The 22,918-nt window shown below is 29.8% G+C and overlaps 3 protein-coding genes across 4 annotated transcripts; 2 read left to right on the plus strand and 1 right to left on the minus strand.

The window, feature by feature from the left end:
- The first annotated feature begins 4,747 nt into the window (after nucleotides 1–4,747).
- LOC130443914 (exportin-5) lies at nucleotides 4,748–16,717 on the plus strand. Of its 2 annotated transcripts, XM_056778809.1 has the most exons (14): nucleotides 4,748–4,863; nucleotides 5,018–5,314; nucleotides 5,393–5,614; nucleotides 5,674–5,985; nucleotides 7,984–8,133; nucleotides 8,206–8,591; nucleotides 8,930–9,258; nucleotides 9,661–10,050; nucleotides 10,173–10,514; nucleotides 10,719–10,966; nucleotides 11,021–11,144; nucleotides 12,667–13,053; nucleotides 15,628–15,944; nucleotides 16,371–16,717. In XM_056778809.1, exons 2-14 carry the CDS (start codon nucleotides 5,039–5,041, stop codon nucleotides 16,497–16,499), a joined length of 3,612 nt encoding a protein of 1,203 aa, XP_056634787.1. In that variant the 5' UTR covers nucleotides 4,748–4,863; nucleotides 5,018–5,038; the 3' UTR covers nucleotides 16,500–16,717. The 2 variants fall into 2 exon arrangements, with proteins under 2 accessions (XP_056634787.1, XP_056634788.1); XM_056778810.1 differs by having other exon boundaries at nucleotides 4,761–5,314.
- LOC130443915 (protein AAR2 homolog) lies at nucleotides 16,707–19,650 on the minus strand. The gene is made up of 2 exons (XM_056778811.1): nucleotides 19,499–19,650; nucleotides 16,707–19,447 (listed from the first exon to the last, which is right to left on the minus strand). The coding sequence occupies exon 2, from the start codon at nucleotides 19,274–19,276 to the stop codon at nucleotides 18,143–18,145; it is 1,134 nt and encodes a 377-aa protein (XP_056634789.1). The 5' UTR covers nucleotides 19,277–19,447; nucleotides 19,499–19,650; the 3' UTR covers nucleotides 16,707–18,142.
- LOC130443916 (nucleoporin Nup37) lies at nucleotides 19,358–22,793 on the plus strand. Its single transcript, XM_056778812.1, has 6 exons — nucleotides 19,358–19,473; nucleotides 19,672–19,881; nucleotides 19,937–20,116; nucleotides 20,168–20,315; nucleotides 21,201–21,417; nucleotides 22,513–22,793. Exons 2-6 carry the CDS (start codon nucleotides 19,708–19,710, stop codon nucleotides 22,760–22,762), a joined length of 969 nt encoding a protein of 322 aa, XP_056634790.1. The 5' UTR covers nucleotides 19,358–19,473; nucleotides 19,672–19,707; the 3' UTR covers nucleotides 22,763–22,793.
- The last annotated feature ends 125 nt before the right edge of the window (nucleotides 22,794–22,918 follow it).

Raw genomic sequence — 22,918 nt, forward strand, 5'->3', positions numbered from 1 at the left:
TGGTCATAGATGTCTTGGTTTAAATTTATAGAGAATGAAAGGGAGATAGCAAAAGGTAATAATATAAAGGAAATGGAGAAATCAAATAACATTTAAACGACCTTTACGGCCTGTTGAACTAAGAGATGTATGGAAGCTAAAGAATTTGATAGGAGCTTAGCCACTGAAGATATAATATTAAAAATTGCAGGAAGAGTCTGTATAGCGCAAATGAATTGGTTTTGACGCAGAAGGTTCTGGTTTGGAATCAAAGAAATATCGTATTTTTATTCTAATTAGAATTTTGGATACCTATGTAGAAGTTATCAAAATTTAAAAACGATTAAATAAATTTTGTTATTTTTTTAATCGCAGCTAGATTATCGATTTGATATTTCAAAACTCATTGCAAATCTAATTTTTTTTATTTTATGGCATTGCAAATTTCGAAATAATCAGCAATCACAAAAAAAATTTTCTGCGTAAAGGCTTCAGTGTTTCCGACAATCTGAGAAACTAATCTACAGAATAATCAAGTGAATGTACCCACTGCAGTGCTTTTATTTATCACATTATGGTGATACAGTCTAAACGTATAATTCCTGATTTATTATTCTTTTATTCTCTAATTTTTTCCATGTGTTAATAACTCAAAATTGTGTTAAAAATCAAAAACATATTTCGATGGTTTTGAACCTTCTCCGACAGAAGTATTATAACAGACTTCAACTGCAAGTAATTAAAGTACACCAATGGCAGTCTTTTTTTTTAATTTTCAAATTTGTTATTAAATATTGATTATTCATGGTTATATTATGGGAAATAATGTACCTCTCGTCAATACAAGACTTCATTATGATCTCTATTGCTTGGAAGCAAATTTTATTGATTCCTATGTTAAAATCCTTTGTCACTAAGATCAATCTGCCAATCGGTAGAAGAAGAATTAACATTGACACATAGATATACTCAATTTCCGCCTTAAATTGTAGATGACGTCTCTCCAAAATAAGAAGCTGAAATACTTCCAGTAATTATATTTCCAATGAAGAAAAAGGTCAAACCTCGCAAATCAGGAAAATTAAGCAAGAAATCTTGAAATATATCATGTTTACCAAAAATTTTATTTTCTTCATAACCCTAAATCATCGAAAGTCGTTTGTATTCTAATATATCAGATATTTAACTAACAAATTAATTTAAATATATTATCCTATTTGCGTTGCCATTCTGAGATCCTGGAAATCGTTTTTGCACCTCAATAGTTTGTTATAATTTTATGAAGTGAACAGTTTTTCTTAACAATAAAAAACAAACTTTCACCAACATACGGAGTTTAGACGTAGCTGTATAAGCACCGATGATGCTTAACGATTAGGACGTTCAAAAGAGGTAGTTATACCAGAAAAAAATTGAGATGAAAGCCCGAAAAAGGTAAAATTGGGAGAGACACTGGATAACGCGAAGATATTATATAGAAATATTTAGAATTTTATACAAGTACATTTAAACTTGAAAAAGTTTGATATTATTAACTATTTGGAAAAGAGAACAAATTACTTTATATTATTGGACTGAATTAAGAAGAAAATTAAAGACACAGTTCCATTTGGAAAAGAAAAAAAAATGTGTCACAAATTGATAAAAACGATTGTCAAATTGAATAAATTGAACTTCTCATTGCTCGAGATCTGGCTCCTAGTGACTCCTGGCTGTTTAGAGAAGTGAAATAATGCTCTAAGGAAATGAATTTCCACTAAATGAACAAGTTATAATGGAGAAAAAGCCGATTTTATAATAAAGAAAAATTGTATCACTCTCGAAAGAAACTATCTTGATGAATAAAATATAATTTGGCTAAAAAACTGGTTTTTTGTTTACTATACTGGAGACTAATTGATCGATGTGTTAGATGTATCAACAAAAATGCATTGAAAACAAAAGGTCATGAGAAATCCCATTAATTAAGATTTAATCTAAATTACACCTTGAGGTAACACAATAGTTCTATGTTTAATCACCAATTAGTTTATATCAAACTATTGATTTAACAATTGATTGATGAAGAACTCAAGGTATGATCACATTTAATAAGATTGGATACATTTGACATATGACCAAACAATCCTTAACTACTTTTAATGGAAAACTTTCAATATTACAGAAAATAACTACGTTATTAAATAATTTTTTTCATTGTATCATTGAAATTTCTTCAATTATTTAGTTTTAATAAGACTTTTTCCCAACTGATTACAATAATTTTTTTAAAACAAATAATTTGTCGATTTCACAATTTTGTGCTTTAAGTAGGAATGCTGTTTCCATTGAAATTTAAAATATTTAATAGGATCATAAGAGAAAAAACAAAGACTCGCCATTATATATAGAAACGAAATTTTAGACATTAAATACCAGTTTTAGAAACATTTTGATGATAAAAATCTAAATAAAACTTCAAATAATAAATTATTGTGATAATAAACATCCACAATATAAGTACCCAAATTTACAAACATATAAAACTACCCAATAAAGTTGGCAACTCTCCTCAATTATTTAAATAACTAATACCAAGCACATAAGTTCGAATGGAATACATTTAATAATTAACAAAACAATTAGTGGTACTGTTTTTCACAAACTAAAAGTTCGTAATTGTGTATAAAAACGAGTTTATCCATAAATTATCCCTCTAATGCTATTTTTATAAACAAAACATTTAAATCTCAAATTATTTAAATATAATATTAAATTACAGTGTATAATTGTTAATGAGATTTGATGATTAACGTTTCAAAGGTACCTACCGCCGTACCCTACAATACAATTTATACTTCACTGCAAGAAATATGTAAAAATATAACGTCTAAGAAATACATTGAGAATCAATCAAGAACGTTACCGATAACTAATTTTAAAGGTTTATATTCTAAGTAAAAGTTGTTATCACAAAAACCGTTATTGTATTGATGCTTCAGTTACATAAATATATAGGTTCAAAACATTTGGTGCACAACTGTACTTATGGGTGAAAATTATTTTAGAAATATGTATGAACGAACACTAACAAGTGTGAGTTATAAATAATACAAAAAATTTTGTGAGAAGCCTAACAAATTTCTTTTCAAATATGAAGAAAATATTTCCAAAAAATCAAGGCGTGGGCCTTACAAACAAAATGGTTGATACCTAACTCTAAATTGAGTTCAATTTCTTGGTTCCAAACAATAAAAAACTGTTGATATGAAAAAATGTGAGTCTAACTACAATTCGATTTGGCGGCAAAAAAGAAAAATTTCAAAGTTAATTTCTAAAAACGTAAAAAATGAACAAAGGCGTCATAACGAGCTACGTCATCAATAAAACTAATCTTAATTATATGAGAACTATTCCCTAAAACGTCCCCAATTACTTAAATCCACCTATTTTATCAAAAATTCGAGTAAATTTTGCATCCTATACCCTATACAATGCACGTATAATATGCCATAAGCTTAGTACAGCATAGGGAAATACACAGTGCAAATGGAGTCCAATACGTTTGTATAGCTTGCCATATGAACGAGTCTATATATTTAACAATTTATTTCAGACACTCCACTATGAGCAAATACAACCAAATTGTTCACAAAAATCAGAAATAAAATAAAGTATCATTTAAAAAATCCTCAAAGTTCCAAAACGAAGCAAACAAGAGAAAATTAAATCAGAACTACGCCTCCATAAGAACCAATGCTTTGCTTATGGCAGCCATTTGCTATACAAGTTATATGTATATCAATAGGATTTCACGAGTGTAGTTTCAGTAAAAAGTAAGAATCAGTCAAACTTAACAATACTATTAGTTGATTACAAATTGAAATATCTATAAATAAATAAAATATGAAATTGTGACAAGTTCTACAATAAAAATAAAAAATAATTCTTACCTTTCAAGCTTTCGAACAACTAATACACGGCTTCGTATTTCGTATTAGAACCCCACGCCACTTGTGAGGTGGACAGAGAGCACTGTTTACAATGTCTTGCTATTGGCTCCTTTTGAAAAGAGCGCTCGAAAGTAACCAATTACAATAACTAAATGACACTTGATTGGCGTTTCGTTAGGATTCTTTTCTGGGACCAATTAAATTCCTACTTGCACAATAAAAGCACCCGTTTTGTTCTGTAGCCGTTCTAAAAGGCGGGAAAATACCTAACCAGCGTATTCTAGGCAACTTCCATATAATGTAATTTATTGTTATAATACTATACAGAATTTAGTGATTAGCATTATTCTTTTATTGTTGTTATTTATCTATATCTAAATAGGTACCAATTAAAAGAAATGTTTGATGCACATTTTATTTGTTCAAAGGGGTAATTATTTTCTAAACTAATATAGAACTTTTCGAGTGTTTTTGTTATATAAACCATTAGACAATTGTGATCACTATGTGATCGTAACAATCGATTGTTGAATAACAATTAGTTTTTATTACTTATTCTAGATAATTTGAATCGTAACTTAATACATATTAACTTGATCTATAATTAAACCATGCTATCCTTTATTTCGTCAATTCAAAGTGTCATTTCTCTTTGTAATATAATTAAGTTTTCATTTGTTTAATTACACAACAAAGATCTCAAAAAAAATACCGTATTCGCTTTTTATTCACAATATTCAAGATAAATATGTATGTGACCAGCCATACCGACCGGTATATGAAGTTGTCAAAATAGTTTTTCCAATTTTAGTTACTCTCCGGGTTTATTATGATTTAGTATAAATTGTCACTCAAAAGAGTTCGCTGCTGTAGCCGGTAACAGTCAAGTTGGAATTGTTGCACATTTTTAATAAATATTAAATCATATGTTGTAAATAAACTTCAGTTTTTTGTAAGTCTCGAAATGTCTAAACTTAAATTTTTTTAACGCGTCTATCAAACCTCTTTCAAAAAAGGTTTTTCTTTAACAATTATTACACTTAACAGAAAAACATTAAAAGACCATGCTGATGTTCAAGGTGCTTTTAATAGATTTTTTATTTTAGCTGCCAATATACTTCATAAGAATGGCTGGACCCGATGTGGCAGCATTAGCTGCAGATTTAGCTCGTGCTGTGGAGCTTACAATGAGTACTGGGGCTTCACAACATGACAGATTGAGGGCTTACCAAGCATGTGAAAGCTTTAAAGAAACTTCGCCTCTGTGTGCTGAAGCAGGTCTTTATTTAGCTGCGGGCACCCAACACTCACCTATTTCTAGACACTTTGGCCTACAACTTATGGAGCACACAGTTAAATACCGTTGGACACAAATATCTCAACAGGAGAAAATTTTTATTAAGGTATATATAATAAAAGTAAATTCTAATAGTGTGTTTTAAAATTGTATTAATTTACTGATATAAATTTAAAAAATTAAGGAAAATGCAATGAAGCTGCTTTCTGCTGGTGGTATAAGTGAAGAGTCTCATATGAAAGATGCTCTAAGCCGGGTTGTTGTTGAAATGGTTAAGAGAGAATGGCCCCAACAATGGCCCGGTTTGTTAGCAGAATTATCAGATGCATGTGCTTGTGGAGAAACACAAACTGAATTAGTTTTACTTGTCTTCCTACGACTTGTTGAAGATGTTGCATTATTACAGGTAATTAGACATTGATACAATAACAAAATATTTTTTTTCTTAAAAAAATTTACTTCTAGACATTAGAATCGAATCAGCGACGAAAGGATATTTATCATGCTCTCACAGCCAATATGGCAGTAATTTTTGACTTTTTTCTTCGATTGATTGAGCTTCATGTAAACCAGTTTAGACTTCACAGTGACTCTAATGCTACAAAAGCAAATGCTCATGGGAGAGTTGTCCAAGTAGTTTTATTAACACTTGCTGGTTTTGTAGAATGGGTTTCTATGAATCACATTATGGCACAAAATGGTAGATTGTTACACTTACTTTGTCTTTTATTAAATGACACTGCATTCCAGTATTCTGCAGCAGAATGCTTATCCCAGGTTAGACAAATAACAGTATTTTTTTTATTTTATACCAGTTTAAAAATGTTAATTGTAAATGTTTTGCAAACAAAGTAGAAAAAAGAATTGCTTGTGTGTTTTAAGGTTTTTATTTTATAACTTGTATCAAGCAGGCACAAGTGTGGTACTTTAACACAATCCAATCCTCTTGGTGTTGTTTTATAGAAACTTATTATTTGTGTTAGATTTTCTGGTAATAAATCTAATCTAATAAATGTACAATTAAAATCTTATCTTCTTACAAGTCAACTTAAATTTTTTGATGTGATATAAGGCTCAGATATTGTTTATAGTAGATCTAAAAATTTGGTAGTATGAAGACAGCTAAATCAGTTTAATTTTGCAGAAGAATTTCTTGACAATGAATTGCCTAAGAATTAATTTTGTTACTTCAATCGAATACTCAGTTAATGCTTTAAGATAGCAAATATTTCCAATTACAATCATATCAAATAACTCAATATGGGAAAAATCAACCATTGTTTGTTTTTAGAAGAAAATCCTAAAATTTCCTTATGCTGGCTTGAATTTTTAATTTTGAAATTAATATGTTGTTCTTTTGTTTTGATATAATAATCAGCTACACAACTGACAAAACAAGTACATGTTTTTCGAAAAACAGACACCAAAATTAAAATTTGCTAGCTTCAAATTTGTTTTCAATATTTTATGGGTCATTTATAATTATGTATTAATTCTTTGAATCCCGAAAATAAAGTTTTTTCAGTAACTTTGAGCAATTAATTACCAGCAAACTTTCATTTAAGTGTTATTTGATATTATCATATTTGCAAAAATTTTTCTATCTTGATGTAAATAAAATTCCAAGGAATCGGATTAAGCATCAAAACTAATATTAGTTACTAATTAACAATAAATTCTTCCATAGAGAGATCTATTTGATATGAATTTATTTTATAATAAGGACACATAAATAATATCTCCATTAAATTTTAGCATATTGATTGTAATTGCTACTCATTCAATTTGATTTTACATCAGATATCATTTTGGCTCTTTTGCTAGAAACACTTTTGTCTTTACATCATGGATGATTAAAAATTGGAGAAAAAAACTATAAAAGAATTGATATTGTTTTACAGAAACTCATATTGCAGAATAAAATTACTGCCCCTTGTATAATTTCTATGCAAAGGTCTCAATAGCAATATTTTCATAATAATTTCCATAAATGATAGTGGATGTTCTTGATTGAATAACAAAAAGTGATGAAGTCAAAATTAATAGATTCTATAATAAAAAGTAGGGGGAGTTTCCACAAATAGTGAGGATATTTACCAAAAAATTCCTTGTAAGAAGACTGCTTCAGTATATTGGATAAAAATATTCTACACTTTGCATTATGTAGCAAAATAGTTTGTAGACAATATTTGTATCAAAACTATTCTATTCAACTAATTTAATGTGCAGATAAGTCATTTAGGGGAGAAAAGACCTTGTTATTTTTGAAATTAAGGTTTCTAAAGATTATTTTACACAATCAATATATCTAAAGAAATATTTTACGATGATTTATAAGTCATTTAGAGGTGAAAAGCCCTTGTTATTTGGAAGATTATTTTATATAAATGTTATAATCAGTATATCTAATGTATTTTGTTATTATTTTCTTTTGATCATCATGATTTTGGTTGGCAATAAACACAAAATAAGTGATTCTCCCTTTAAATTGGTGCAGTTTTTTTGTTAGTTTTTATTATAAGTATTGAGGATTAATTCTAATTCTGTCGAACTAATGCTAATTTTGATTAGCAGAATGAAATCGCAAACAATTTTTTAGCAGTAACAGCCGTTAGAAATAAATTTATTTTCCAAAGTTTTTTTAGGCATATTTATTCAAAATTATGTGACAGTTGATTGAAATTAACTGATCTAGTTTTTTGAAATATTTGGAACAAAATTTTGTTCTATTCTATTTATAGAGTTATTGCAAAATATGATGATACTTTCTTCCAGGTTGTAAATCGCAAAGGTAAAACCGACGAAAGAAAACCTATATTGATATTATTTAACAATGAACCAATGCAATGTTTATTAACGGCTGCTAAAAATTCAGGCACTCTTGGAGATGAACAACATTATTTATTTAAAAAGAAACTAATCCAGGTAAATGTGCCATGTATATATTAAATATCAGTTCTGACCATCCACTTATGTAATTTTATTATTAAATTTCAGGTTCTGGGTGGTTTAACAACACAAATATGTAGTTTGTGGGGAAAAGAAGGCCTAACTCGACCATCAAATTTCTCAATGTTTCTAGAAGCTATTTTAGCCTACAGTAGCCATCCAAGTCTAACTATAGCTCATTCTGCAAACCCATTATGGAACAGTATGTTGAAAAATGATAATGTTTCTAGAGATCCCATTTTCTTGTCTTACATTCCACAGTGGGTGCAATGTACAGCACCTAAAATAATTAAATTTAATTACCCCATTGGAAAAAGTCCAACCAGGGACGAATTAGGAGAGAATTCTTTGTATGCAAAATTAGATTTTGATAGTGAGGAAGAATTTTCTTCTTATTTTTATAGATCTAGGGCAGATCTGTTGGATTCTTTTAGGTGAGTTTGTAAAAAATGTTGAAAATTAAATTTCATTCACTATTAAATTAAAAGTTTTCTTGTGTTAAAAATTAAACTATAAAAATTTTGTTGGATATCTGCTGGAATTAATTGGAAACCCATAATTCATTTTTGGAGTTTTCAGAATAATTTTTGTCAATTATTTAAAAGAAAAACGATTATAGGATTTATATGCTCAAAAGTTGAGGACTGCAGCAAACTTGACTTCTAAATGTATTTTTCTTTCTCCATAAGATTTTTTCTCCACTTATAGAAATTTCTAAAATTGTTTTCTTTTTTTAAATCTTTACTAGAAACCACTGTTTTGTTACTTTTAGGCAAGCAACTGTGGTAGCTCCCCTAGTAACATTCAACTATGTAGAACAATGGTTAATAAAATGTTTACAAGTTCCCAACTTGACTTCTGGTTTATCATTTTCGGATCCTATGTATCAGGAATGGGAAGCGTTATCTAATTTCCTGGAAAGCGTTTTAAGCAGAGTTCTACAGGCTAATGGAAGACCACCAATACCTTCTGGTCTAAGATTATTACAACTGTGTCTATCGTATCAACCTGCAGATCCTTTAATACTATCAACATTACTTACTTGTATTTCTGCATTGTTTGTATTCCTTAGTATGTCTACCGGACAAATGGCACCAACAGGTCAGTGTTTTCTTAACAGTGTGTTTTGGATCTGCTGTGAAATTTTGCTATTGATATTATAGAAATAAATGTAGTAATGGTAGTCTATAACCAGTTCTAGTTTAGTATAAATTTGAAGGGAAAAAGTGAGTGAGAAAAATAATTTTTCAAAAAAATTTGATCCTACTTTTTCCCTATTTCTAATTCTTAGTTCAATCTATGATAACAATTAATGGTTTAAATTTTTACATTACCATCCTAGTATATATTAAAATATGATTGTTTCACTAGCCCTGACTCTCACAGGCAAATGGATTGCAGTGTTGAATCGAATCGACTATTATTTCTAAACATTGATTTGAAATATCTTGACATAATTCTAAATTACAATTATTTTTAAATAACAAATTAAAATTCTTTTAGCAAATTCAGTAGCAGCTTCTGGTGCGGCATTACTACCACAAGTTCTCGAAAAGATATTCTCAACTCTAGTCTATACTCCTGAAGGACAATCGATCAACAACAGATCACGAGCTGTAAAAAACGTTCGACGACATGCTGCATCTCTGATGGTAAAAATTGGTCACAAATATCCGTTGTTACTCTTGCCAGTTTTTGATCAAATTCGTGCTACTGTAGAAACGTTATGTAGACCTGAAGGCCCAGCTCAGTTAAGTAGTTTGGAAAAGGTGACGTTGCAAGAGGCGTTGCTTTTAATTTCAAATCATTTCGGGGACTATGACAGACAGAGTACGTTCGTGGGTGAGGTTTTGAGAGAAGCAAACGCTCAGTTTTTGGATACAGTAAATTTGGGTAAATATTTTGATACAACTAAATTATTTGACATAATCAGATTAAATTTTAAAGTATTATGGTTATAATAAACTGAGTTAATCAATTTTTCATTGCATTATAATATTCAAAAATTATCTCAGGTGCACTTAGAAATGCAGCAAATTTCATATCATTCGTCGGTTTGGACAAACCTCCCGTACCAACCAATAGCGAAGATCCTTGTGGCCAAAATCGCAGCAACATCAATTTTTGTATAAATCTATTTCTTGGTGCCGTAAAACGTTGTGCTTGGCCTGATGACCCGGAAAGAGCTACAAGAGGAGGTTTTGTAGTATCTTTAACGGAATCCGGTAATCCTGTTTGTCGGAATCCCGCCGCGCCTCATATCGTACCACTATTGCCACATATACTCTCTCTAATTAAGATTTTTAACGAATTATTTACCTCTGAAGCTCAGTGCTTGATTCACGACAGCTATAAAGGTATGTAAAAGTCGCAAGGTTTTTATTAAATATTTTTATATCAACAATATGTTCATTGTAGCTTCAAAATTATACTTTGTATGTAACTTTTTTATTTGATAGCTAACGTAATTTTTATAGTTCATTACAGCGCATAAATAATATGCATAACTTGTTAATAATCAGTTTCTGCATTAATTTTTTTTTTGTATTTATTGTCCTCAGGATGTTTAGCAATGCAAGAGACTGAAAAATTGAACCTATTGGGTTTGATGGGTCACATAACTGTAAATGAAGCTGGAGAATCCCAAGTAGTTCAAAGTCCTTTAGAAAGGATGCAACGATTCTTGACTGGATTACATGAAAGTTGTTTCCACATGATAGGATCTTTAGGTCCTTCTCTAGGAAGGGATTTATATAATATACCAGATCTAGGACCGGCTGTAGTCAGTAGTGTATTATCATATATGCAAGTGAGTAATAATTATTATTGCTGTGATATTTTATAACTTTTTTGTTTTTTTTAGTACATACCAGATCATCGAGTTCGACCAATCATTAGGGTTTATTTGAAACCGTTTATTTTTTCTTGTCCAGCGCCTTACTATGAAGCTGTAGTCTTACCGATTATGGCTCATCTTTCTCCTATAGGTAATAAAATAATTTATATATATATATATATATATATATATATATATATATATATATATATATATAAACTTATGTAATTACAATTCATTTGATATCTTAAAAATACACTGCTTAATGTAGTTAGAAAATTGTTACATTTGTTTTAACAATATTTGAATATTTGAGATTGGATTGATTTGTGTGCCACTTATAAATATTGTAGCCTAACTGAACCTTGAGACTTTGTCCCAGAAAGTGGTACTCGTGTTTAGTTATATATAATTGGAACTCAGATAATTTGTTAAGAAACCAAAAAGGAATGCAAAAGCTGAGAACTCCCTCTGAATAATTATCGTGATTCTCGAATATACTATAAATTGCTGAAAACAATAGAAAAGTTTCAGCAATGATATGTAAGAAGAGAACAAAGATTGTATTAACTGTGTTGTCCAAGAAACACAACAAATACAAAACATCTGTATAGTAAAAATAAGTTTAGACTTAGATATATATGTTACTGATAAAATTAGAATACTTATCTGGTGAAGGCCAGTTTGTTTAGCTCTAAACTGTAGTCTGGTATTGGTTGTGATATTGTTGTGACCTAGTAATGCTTTTTTTCTGTCTTAACCTAGCAGCAGTTGTAAGAAGACATATCACCACAAATATATATTAAAATTATTATTGTCGCCCCTTGTAAGCAATGAAAGTGATATAGTGAGGGAAATATATTTTACTACTTTAAATGGAATTGAACTGAGTGGGGAGTTAACTCATTAATTTCTTTTTTATATCGGAAGTAGCTATGTAACAGAAGAGATTACTGTGTCACAATAATTAGATTGTAGATTGTTTGTGGAGTCGATTTGGCCTTAACACCTATACCTAGAAGATATTTTGTACATGGTGGCTATTTTTCTGGGGTTTTTGTGTCCCACTTCCCAAGGTGGTAGAACTACTCCTTCAAGGTACTTAAGCCTTTAAGTGAAAAAGGGAAGACAATCGCAGAGTAGATGCTTTGCCATAGCTATATCTATCGTCCTAAAGAGATCTTTGATGGAGTAGTGATTTGTCAGAAGACCAACCACCACTTTGATGTCGTTTCTGGTCATCAAGAGAAGTTCTTCATACTTCTTAGCTGATATGGTTATGAATCTTTTGGATTTTTTTGGGGGCTAAAGTATTTTTCTATCCGGTTCTAGGTATGGAGTCATTGCCCCTTTTTTGACAAGGCTTCCTGGTGGCCTGGTAGCCACATTAGCGATACTTTATCTCTGTTACCTAGTGCTTTTAGAGTTGTAGTACCAAGACAAATCAGCCTTTAAATTTTGTTCAGTTTTCCTGAGCTGTTGTTTGTTTAGTTTTCGAACACCAAACAAGCATTGTGCATGTGATAATGGATTTGATGACTGTTTGGTATACCCAGTATACCATCATAGGCTTGCCAACAAGCTTGCGACACAATAATTATTTAAGGACGATTGGCATGTTGTAATATGATTTTATGCCATTGATCTCTTGGTATTCATTTTAACTTTTTTAGTATTATCGAGATTACACACTAAATGGCAACAAGTTATCGAATTTCGTAACCGCGAAGCACAGGAAGACAATCAAGATACTCAGGAGGTATTGGAAGATATTCTCACCCGTGTATTAACAAGGGAGTATTTGGATCTGTTAAAAGTGGCTCTTGTCGGTGGGAGCGTGACGCCTGAATCGAATTCGGAAACCATGGAGACGGAAGAACACAGTATGGATTCACCAACTCCACCGCATACTCGATCAAATATCACAAATGAGGTTATTTCTGATTTAGGGTTGATGTTGCTACGTAGCGAGAAAACCTGTCATTCTATAGTGTTAGCGGTATTGGGTGCGTTAGCCTGGATCGATAGTCAAGCTTCATTGAAAGCTACTCTTTTAACAGGTAAATTTTTTTATCACCTTTGGTTTACATGTAAATTTAATTAAATTATAAGTTCAAATATGAAACGAACAATCTGCAGTACAAGAAATCTTTGGTTTGTAATCCAATGCTAATAGAAGTTAAATTCAAAATAGCACATTTATTGTTCCCTTTAAATTGTATTCTACATCCCAAACAAAAAACATTTCATGTCAAAAAAGAAGCATTTGAAAATTTGTGATAATACATTTTTACCAAGGTTATGCTAATAAGTATCTTGGTATTTTTTTGAGGTCCAAAATTAAAATATATTATTTGTATAGAATGACGATTTGATTACTTTTTTAAAAACCAAAAAATTAATTTTTATACATTTAATACAATTTTTAAACATTAATTTTCATTATTACCAATACTTGAATGAAGGTGAACTAAAGTAGCCGCAAATATTTGAAACATTAAGTATATTTAAAAATATGTATTATAAAATAATTACTAAAAACTTATTGGCCGGTTGACACATTGAGCGATATCACATAACAATTTTATTTTACGAATTGAACAGGTCACTATGATTACCTTTAGGCCTGCCTGGCACTCAGTATTGAGATTTTTAACTCTTTCATACCATTTTTTTCTGTTTTTGCCTTACTTTGCCAGTCCCTTGCTGTTCTTAAATCTCTTCTAATTTCCTCCAACCATTTTTTTCCTTGGTCTTCCTCTTATTTTTTCCCACCTTCTTCACTTTTTAGCACTCGTCTTACCCATCTATTTTTCTTAACCATCTGCTATATGTGTTTTAATTATATGTTACATACTTGGTTGTTTATACAATTCCAACAATTGTCTGTTTGTTCTTCTGTTCGTTAATTCCACCTTAAATCTTTTTCAGCATTTTACTTTCTCATATTTCTAGTTTATTTTGCTCTGTTTTGTTCATTTTACAGGTTTTACATGCGTATTTGTGGTGGTTATTGTTTGGTACATTCTTATTTTAGCTGCTCGTCAAACATCTTTTTGATTCCTGCTGCTTTACTGCCTTTTGTCATTTTTTTCCATTTTTCCCTTTTCTATTCTTTAGATATGCCATGAATAACATGTCCGCATATGCTAAACATTCTTAGATCTTAGTATGATGTCTTGAACTAAGTTAAAGAGTGTTAAGAATTATGGATCCCTTGTCTCAGGCTTTTACCCTATCTTGAATTTGTTAGAAATACTGCTCTCCAAAGATACTTTGCTCTCGGTTTTTTTGTATAGTCATTTCCACTAGTCTCCTCAATTTATCTGGTTTAGCTTTTCTAATGCCACATACATTTTTTTCTCTTGATGGTATCATAGCCAGTCTGTAATCGATGAATAGAATATACAGTTTAGAATTTTGTTCATAATTATTTTCATAATAAAAATTTGGACTATTGTCGCTTTGCTGCTTCAAAGTCTCTTTGGTACTATTATACATTTTAGTTATTTGGAATTACTTTTGAGCATTTACATTATCTTAGTAACATGTAGTAAATACACAAACCATATAATAATTAGAAACTATACTGAATAATTAAAGTGTTTTGTAAAAATGTTTGTGGACATTTGATATTGAATGGAAAAAAGATATTTTTTTTTTATTTCCATTAATTATTGGCTTGGAATTATACGCTTCTTTCAGTTCTATTTGCAAAAAAATGGAGCTGCAGATTCAGAACCTTTTGTTGCTTAATGTTGCCTAACGTCCAAAAAATTTGTATGTGTTAGTTCTTGGACAGTAAAACTTTTTTTTGTTTTCTTGTGTTTCATATTATATTGATAAATTGATCAGGGTGTATATTGGACCTCATCTTAATGTTTTCTTGAACTAAAACCAAACATAATGGATAAAATATGAAAAAAAAATATTAATCTAAGCAGTAAACCAACTTCTTTCTTAATTGTGGAATGTGAACGGTTTCCTTATTTTGGGTATTACCCGCTCTAAAATATTTCTATTGAATATTTTTTATCTTGATTATTTGAACATTTACATCAGAAGGGCAATCTGAAGCAATAAGATAAAATTACCATGAATGTTTATTTTCTTTATTAAATAAAACTATTATGATATCAAAGTTTAACAAAATAATAACTTCTCTTATAAGAAATAATTAAGAAGCATTTTAAGTTTTTATACTATCGTATTATAGTAAATACTAGTACTTTACCTATTTTTATTCTGAGTTCCCCAATTATTTATTTCTATGTTTTCGTTGTTAATAGTATTCCACTTTTCCTCTAAATATTTGGAAAGTTGTGTAACTCACCTTTTCAAATAACAACTCAATTTTTTCTTACAGCCATTATATTATACGCCAAAAAATAAAATTAGAAAAACTAAAATTTCTATTTTTTACTGATATCTGAATTATCAATAGGCTTTTCTGGAAGAATCGTATATGACTTTTCAAAATAAAATCACCATTAATTTCTTTATACCTGTAGACTTAGCTTAGCTCATCGGTATAACCCTGTATCTAAATATAGATAAGTTATAAACATTGAAAATTTATCAATTATTTAAAATACGATAATCTTTTCTTATATTTGTATCAATTTTATATGCAGGTGCAATAGTAAGACAATTATCCTCCGACAAGACCCTGAATGGTGAAGTAGCAGCTCATATTATGGCAGCTGTTTTAAATGCTCTTACTCTTCATGGACAACATGAAGCAAACCAAGGTTCTTTATTAACCTTAGGGGCTCAAATTTATGAAATGTTGAGGCCAACATTTCTCGAAGTGTTTGCTGTGATGCAACAAATACCTGGAGTAAATCCAGTGGATTTACAAAAATTAGACGAACGGATCTCCGGAAGTACAAGCAAGGGAAATAAAGTCGAAAAAGTCAAAAAGGATCTATTTAAAAAAATTACGGGAAATGTAAGTTTATAACATAAAAATTATTGTTGGTACTATTTTGTGAGTTTAGTAATTCTTCAGATGTAAAAAAATCCATTTAAGTATTTTCAGGAACATAATGATCCTATGAGTCCTGTATAATATCAAAATAATATTCTTCTGATATTCTACTGCTTCATAATCAAATGGTGTTCCCAAAATTTTCAATTTCAGTTTCTATTCTTAGGTTTAATTCCTTATTTTTCACCAAATCGGTTTCGTAAAATTTTATTATAAAATCAAGCACATAATGCTTTATTATAATTTTGATTTTTTCCATTAAAAGGAAATAATGCCTTTCACGCGCACTTTTTAACCTCTTTGTATATTACAATTGACAATATTTTTATATTTTCATTTTCATTTATCGCCGGAGTCGTTGCAACTAATTTTTATGATGTTTTGCAGTTAATAGGTCGAAGTATGGGTCAGTTGTTCAAAAAAGAAGTAAAAATTCACGATTTGCCACGAATAGTAGTACAGAAAAAATCTGAACAAGAAGATGTTATTACAAATTTAAGGAACGTTTTCAGCTAGTGAATTGTATAGTATATTATTGAAAATAAGGTAAATTATGGTGAAATTGTACAACATCCCTTGTTGTTCAATTCAAATTGACTGGTAAAACTTATATATTGTTTATTGGCTCTTTTGCTATTGTCTCATTTTGTATATACTTCGTTAGTTTATTTTTATTTAATTCTTTTTTTTGTTAATTAGTAAAATAAAGAATCAATGTATTCTTCTGGAATCTATATTTAATGTTAGTTTCATTTTATTAGAAGGAATGTTTAATGGAAACATTTAGAAACTAAATATTTTATACCTAATTCAGATATTTTTTACAAATGTGATGGTTTCTATTGGACAGTCTTTATCGCAATAATTCAACCTATCCCTAAAAACATCTTCCTAAATACGTTAAGCATAAACCTATTTCTTCATTAAATCATTATTGCTGAAAATCCCTGCTATTGATCTATTTAGACGGTTGAACCTATTATGATCAGAGCCGTCTTTCAAGACCCGAAGGTCCTAGACCTAACATAAAGTGGGGCCCTATTTTAAAAAAAAGGTTCTCGGTATACAAGATTACATAATCTTTTGAAAGAAACAAATAAATGTGTGCCTCATTAAGTTTCACGTGAAAAAGAAATTTATGTATCGAAACAATTTTTTTTTATACATTATTACATTACATTCTATATATTTTATAAAAATTCATCCCATAAATGATTTTTTCTTCTATTATTTGGTCCTTAAGGGGCCCCCAGGCCTATGCATAATAACAGCTGTAATAAATCAAAATCATAACAATTTGATTTTTACCAATTTGTTACAATAAATCGAGTATTTATATGCAACAATTTCTTGTCCACTCTTCATTTTCGAGTGTATTGTACTTTGTTAAACTATAGAGTAAGTAGGGCTGTGTCGTGAAAATTCGGGTAAAAATGAGCCACCGATGATTGGTGGAGAAAATATATAAAGTGTTCCAGTGTCCTGTTTGTTAAAATAGATTGATATATATCTGCATGCATCTCAGATTTACATGTTGATTGTTTTCACAGCAGTATTTATTTTCATAGTATTACTTGCTTTTACTGATTCACAAGAAAGGTAAACTCTGATCATCCAATAAACTTAGTGAAAGGAAGGAAGTAGAAAAGAATAAAAATCGAAAAGGAAAATAGCCTGAGAAATTGATGCTGGTTAGGTCCAGACATTAAATCTGAATCTAATAAGTACCATTAGTACAATGTCTAGCATCATAATGAAATTTAACACTACAAGATTTGAATAAACACATTTATTTGGTTAATACAATTATATAGCTATATTCAAAAAATTGTTCTTAAATTTCCACAACAGAGGCCTCATCTTCTGAATCCAAATGTTTAAAATATTACTGATATTTAGTAGTTAAATTATATATAAATATTTCCATTTTGGTTTTTAATTGCCAATTACCATTGGCATATTTTACAACATGTACAATTGTTTCCTTTTTACATAAGCAAAGTTACTGTTTGCACCTATACCTGCTATGAACCAATTTCATAAAAACAGAATCAATTGAAAAGCTTTTTTCATTGTTTAAAAGCTTCTAAACTATGTTCAACAAAATTTAAGACTAGAAGATTTGATTAAACAAGTATAATGTATACAAAAAATTATTATTAAATTTCCACAATAACAGGAGCCTCATCTTCATTTTCTGAATCCAAGTGATCAAAATCCCACTGATATTTAGTGGTTAAATTATGTATAAATCTTCCCATTTTGGTTTTGAATTGTCCATTAACATTGGCATCTTTTACAGCCCTATACAACTGCTTCAATTTTACATAAGCAAAGTTACTGTTTGTAACTATATCTGCTATGAACTCTTCTGGAATCTCCTGTATGTGGATCTCGGCAATAGAAATAAATATATCGTACAACTTTATGTGCTTTTTTATACCAATTTCACAGGAACAGAATAAATTAAAAAGCTTTTTCCACTGTTCAAAAGCTTCTAAACTATGTCCAACTAGAAAACAAATATAGCATATTTGCATTTCTCCTAAGATTTCTGTAGATATGGTGTATTTACTTATCATTTGGTCTAGTACATAAGAATGATCTAGAGAATGTTTTGTTACTTCAGAAGGTGTTGAATTTTCAGGGTAAGTTCTAGCAGGAAATGCAGTTAAACGAAGTTCTGTACCTTCTTTAATTTTCAAATTAGGTAAAAATGTATGTTCTGTATTTTCTGTAAGTCTTGATGTTTTAGGAGAAGACTGATCACAATCTTTATTATTTTCTGATTTCCTTTTCCCTCTAGGTCGCTCTGCATCACTACAAGATTCTAGCTCTAAAGCTGATTGTACATAACCAGATACTGGTGATATTGCCTCCACTAAGCTATTTGTAATACACGAAGTTAAATCATTCCATTTTTCGTATATATCGTACGGATAAGGACCCAAAAAATTATCAAGAAGTAATATATTTTCTTTTATTCTGACTACTTCGTCTTCGAATACTTCTTCTTTACTTATACACTCATTCACTTTGTCCCACTTTTTAACTAAAACTTCCGACTTCCTGAATGTTTTGAAAAAGCCAATTCTTGGAGCTACATCTCCTGTATTCGAAACTGAACTGAAAAATATATAATGTATACCTGGGGGTATCATTTTTACCCCTCGAAATTTTTCGCCTGTATTCCAAGATTTCATATCTATGCCAAACTCAGTTCCTTCAGGAACGTCTAATAAGATAAAAAATGCTCCTTCACTGAGCAATCGTTTTGCTGTTAGTTGATCCATTATTCATTACACAATATTCAGATTAAGTCTTATGTGGTTGTTTTGATTTGTTACTTCTTTAAAATTTGCTTCTTCTTTTTCCTCTTTATTGCCTTTTTTACCTAATAATATTCAGCCAACATATAAGATTTTTTATAACTTAGGAAAGAAAAATTAAATCCATCGAAATATCTACAAATTCATCAGAGATAAAACAGGTAAAATTCAAAAATTATTACTTACTTATTTTCCAGTGGAAAACATTTGTATATAATAGATTATACATATATAGCAAAATTATTTTCTTTAGTATAAATTAAACTTATAGATGTGCCACTACTTCGTGGCAAAATATGTGTATATCTAGTCTATTAAAATGAAGCTCTGTGATCGAAAAGCAGCAGTTGCATTTTTAGGTTATGTGCATTGTTTTAAAATTTTAAAATATTCCAATGATTGATTTGATGGAAGCTAAGAGAAAAAACTTGAGCGAACCTTTTTATGTAAAACAGTTATCAGAATATGGGCAAATAGTCTGTATTCAATTTTCTCCCTTCGAATGGTCTCAAGATGTGTTCTTAATTGGTTTCAAGAAGAAAATATTGCTTGCCCACTTAGAAATAACTGTAATATACAATTGAAAATCTGAACTATGTATTATGTTAATTTTCAATATTTCAGGATATTCTTTCAGTAAAAATTGTTACGGAATTTTCACATCCAGTACGATGTACAACGTTAAGTATATCTCCGGATACATCGCTTGTAGCCTTACCAAGTCCAGTTGTGTTTTGTGCTGGAGGCAGTGATTTCAAAATTAGAGTGTTTAATAGTGACCTCTCCGAAAACAACACCTGTAAAGTAAGTGTCCAAGGTTGTATGTTTAACATGAATTGTATAGCTTCATTTTAGGTACTTAGTGGTCACATAAGTTATATAAACGACTGCATGTATGATCCAGAAAATAACTACTTGGCATCAACTAGTGATGATAACACTGTAAAAATTTGGTCTACAGATGATTATGTTCTGAAATCAACTTTTTCTCTTACATCTCCAGGTATATTTTGTAACATAATTGACATTTAACACATTGAGCTCCAATGCGGTCCATAGGCCCTCACGACGTGCTTTATTTCAAACCTACATGGCCTAACAAACTGTGTTTTATAGTTTGTTTGGACCATCCTAGGTCCTAGAAACATTACTTTATAGTTGGTCCACTTCTGTTGTGAATGTGAGGACTATGGAAAATTCAGGCCATAAATCGAACTATTCTTACTTAGGTATACTTAGTATTGTCTATGAAACATAATTATAAATGTTTGAACACAAAATAGACATAGCAGAAAAGTGAATATGAACTCACTTTGAAGCAATACTTTAGTCTCATTTAATATTTTTCAAATCACATTATATTTTTTAACAGTAAAATTTTCCTCGGCCCTCACATAAAAACATTTTTTCTTACTTTCTGTTTCAAATTAATCTTTTCCTCAACTTTTCTCAGATCCATACCATATATGGGGTTTAAAAGCACAAAAAAATTTCTTGTGTTCAGGGTACTGTTTATCAATTTTGGTTGGGGCTCAACGTGTTAAACTGAAATTAGTTTTTGAACAAATATTTTTCAAAACAATTATAGAATGTCTATAGATTTCTGGGTGTAATTAGTTAAGGTTATTTTCTTCTCATTAAACTAGAATGTAATAGATGCATTCTAATTAATGTTATTTGAAGAAATTGCTATAGAAATTTATGTTAATTTATAATTTTCTTCAACTTCTTAGACCTTTTTATATGTTTTTTTCTTAATTTTTCTTGATTTTAGGTTTCTTTTCAGTGGAAATCAGTTCATAACAAAGAGACCTAAAATCAAGAAAAATTATCATGAAAAAATTTTTTGTTTGTATATATATTTTTTTATCGGCAAAGTTTTTTTTAGGAATCAGTGTTTGCTGGCATCGTGCTGATAGTTGTAAGCTTTTAGTAGCTGAAAAAATTGGAATTATAAGATTTTATAATGTAGAAACTGAAACATCCATATTATCCATTGATTATAATAAACCATTATCTTGTGCTCACTGGGCGCCATCAGATAGTGATGTAATAGCATCCCTTCAACTTGGTGAATTACTTATATGGAACCTATCGAAACCCTGGTAAATACATTATTTATTAGGTATCCTAGGATATGGTATAATAACTTGAATCTAAATAACATCTATTAAGAAAATACACAGTAAGATTTTTGTTTTGGTATTTCAAGTGCATGGTTGAAAACTATTTGTAGGAAAGTGGTATTTGACCACAGTTAAAGTGTGGTGAACAATTATTATGCAATTGGATGCCCCTAGCTTTTTAGAGAAACTAAATTACAAAATGACTAAGAAGCTTGGAAAAACAAAATATTAATCTTATTAGCTCTTGAAAATCAATAACCAGTTATCTTAAAAAAGACAGCCTTTAGAATTATTTATGTGTTAGGAAATATGGGAACTTAGTTGAATACTTGGATATGATCTAGAGCAGGAATATTAACAACTTAATTGCAACCTAAGTAATAATTCTCACTAATCTGAAAAAACATACTATAAGAATAGCAAATTTTATTGTTACTTTTTACTTCAACAGTCACAACTAACAAACTTATTACACTGGCAACATTTTATTTTAATTGAAAATAAAACACATTTATCTACTTATCATATTATTTGTAAACAAATTGAAGGTTTTTCTATTTTAATAAAAATGTGGCCTGCAAAATCATAATGTATTCCCAAAGTGGCCGGAAGATCATTTGGGTTTGCCACCCCAGTCTAGAGGTTATCTAGCAGTGGTTTAGTAGTGGTCTAACATTGAGAGTATTGAGTAGACAAATAGTATTAACACTGTAGGATCTAAACTAATTATAATCTAGAAGGTAGTAAAGGAAAAAGTATTTAAAACCGAAATTTCACCACAATAATTTGAGTGGAAGTGAGGCATTAATTAATTAATTTATTTTGATTTTGAAGTGTCTTTAATACAGAACCAATTATTCAGGTCAAATAGAAATTAAATGAGAAAAACATTAAAAAAAAATCGACTTTGATTTCTCATAAAATTTATATAGCTGATAAATGTTTCCAACATTTTTTATGTACTGTTCATTGCATATTATTTCTATCGAATATTAACAAAAATATATGTGGTTATGATAAATAAAATTCAAGATATGATTAATGAATTTAATATTGAAACTCAATTTTTTTTAGTTTACCAGTTCAGATCAATACACTGTTTCCAGAAAATGGGGGATGTATCCAATTTTCACCTCAAGGGGAGCTTATAGCAGCAGTAAATAGTTTGGATGGTAGTTTGAGAATTTTTCATGTAAAGAGTCAGGCAGTAAAATTAACGGCTGGAGTTACTTTACCAACGAATCTTTGCTGGCATTATAGATATCCATTAGTGTGTATTGCAGATGATTTTAAATTGTGTTTTTGGAAAGTTACTGCTAATTAGGTTTATTTTATGAATAAATCAATTTTGAAAAGACTGTTTTTTATTCAATAGGAAGTTTGTATTGCAAATTAACTTCCCTGTCGAGAAACTCCTCTTCGAGGAGTGGTATTCAGCCTCATTAAAAGTATATACAACATACTGGGATAGGGTGAACAA

This window comes from Diorhabda sublineata, chromosome 5, assembly GCF_026230105.1.
Source record: "Diorhabda sublineata isolate icDioSubl1.1 chromosome 5, icDioSubl1.1, whole genome shotgun sequence".
Lineage (NCBI taxonomy): Eukaryota > Metazoa > Arthropoda > Insecta > Coleoptera > Chrysomelidae > Diorhabda > Diorhabda sublineata.

Coding starts and splice junctions, on each gene's coding strand:
- LOC130443914 (XM_056778809.1), top strand. CDS start 5,039: ATGGCTGGACCCGATGTGGCAGCATTAGCTGCAGATTTAGCTCGTGCT. Junction 8,592..8,929: donor GATCTGTTGGATTCTTTTAG/GTGAGTTTGTAA, acceptor TGTTACTTTTAG/GCAAGCAACTGTGGTAGCTC. Junction 10,515..10,718: donor GATTCACGACAGCTATAAAG/GTATGTAAAAGT, acceptor TATTGTCCTCAG/GATGTTTAGCAATGCAAGAG.
- LOC130443915 (XM_056778811.1), bottom strand. CDS start 19,276: ATGGATCAACTAACAGCAAAACGATTGCTCAGTGAAGGAGCATTTTTT.
- LOC130443916 (XM_056778812.1), top strand. CDS start 19,708: ATGATTGATTTGATGGAAGCTAAGAGAAAAAACTTGAGCGAACCTTTT. Junction 20,117..20,167: donor CCGAAAACAACACCTGTAAA/GTAAGTGTCCAA, acceptor GCTTCATTTTAG/GTACTTAGTGGTCACATAAG. Junction 20,316..21,200: donor TTTTTCTCTTACATCTCCAG/GTATATTTTGTA, acceptor AGTTTTTTTTAG/GAATCAGTGTTTGCTGGCAT.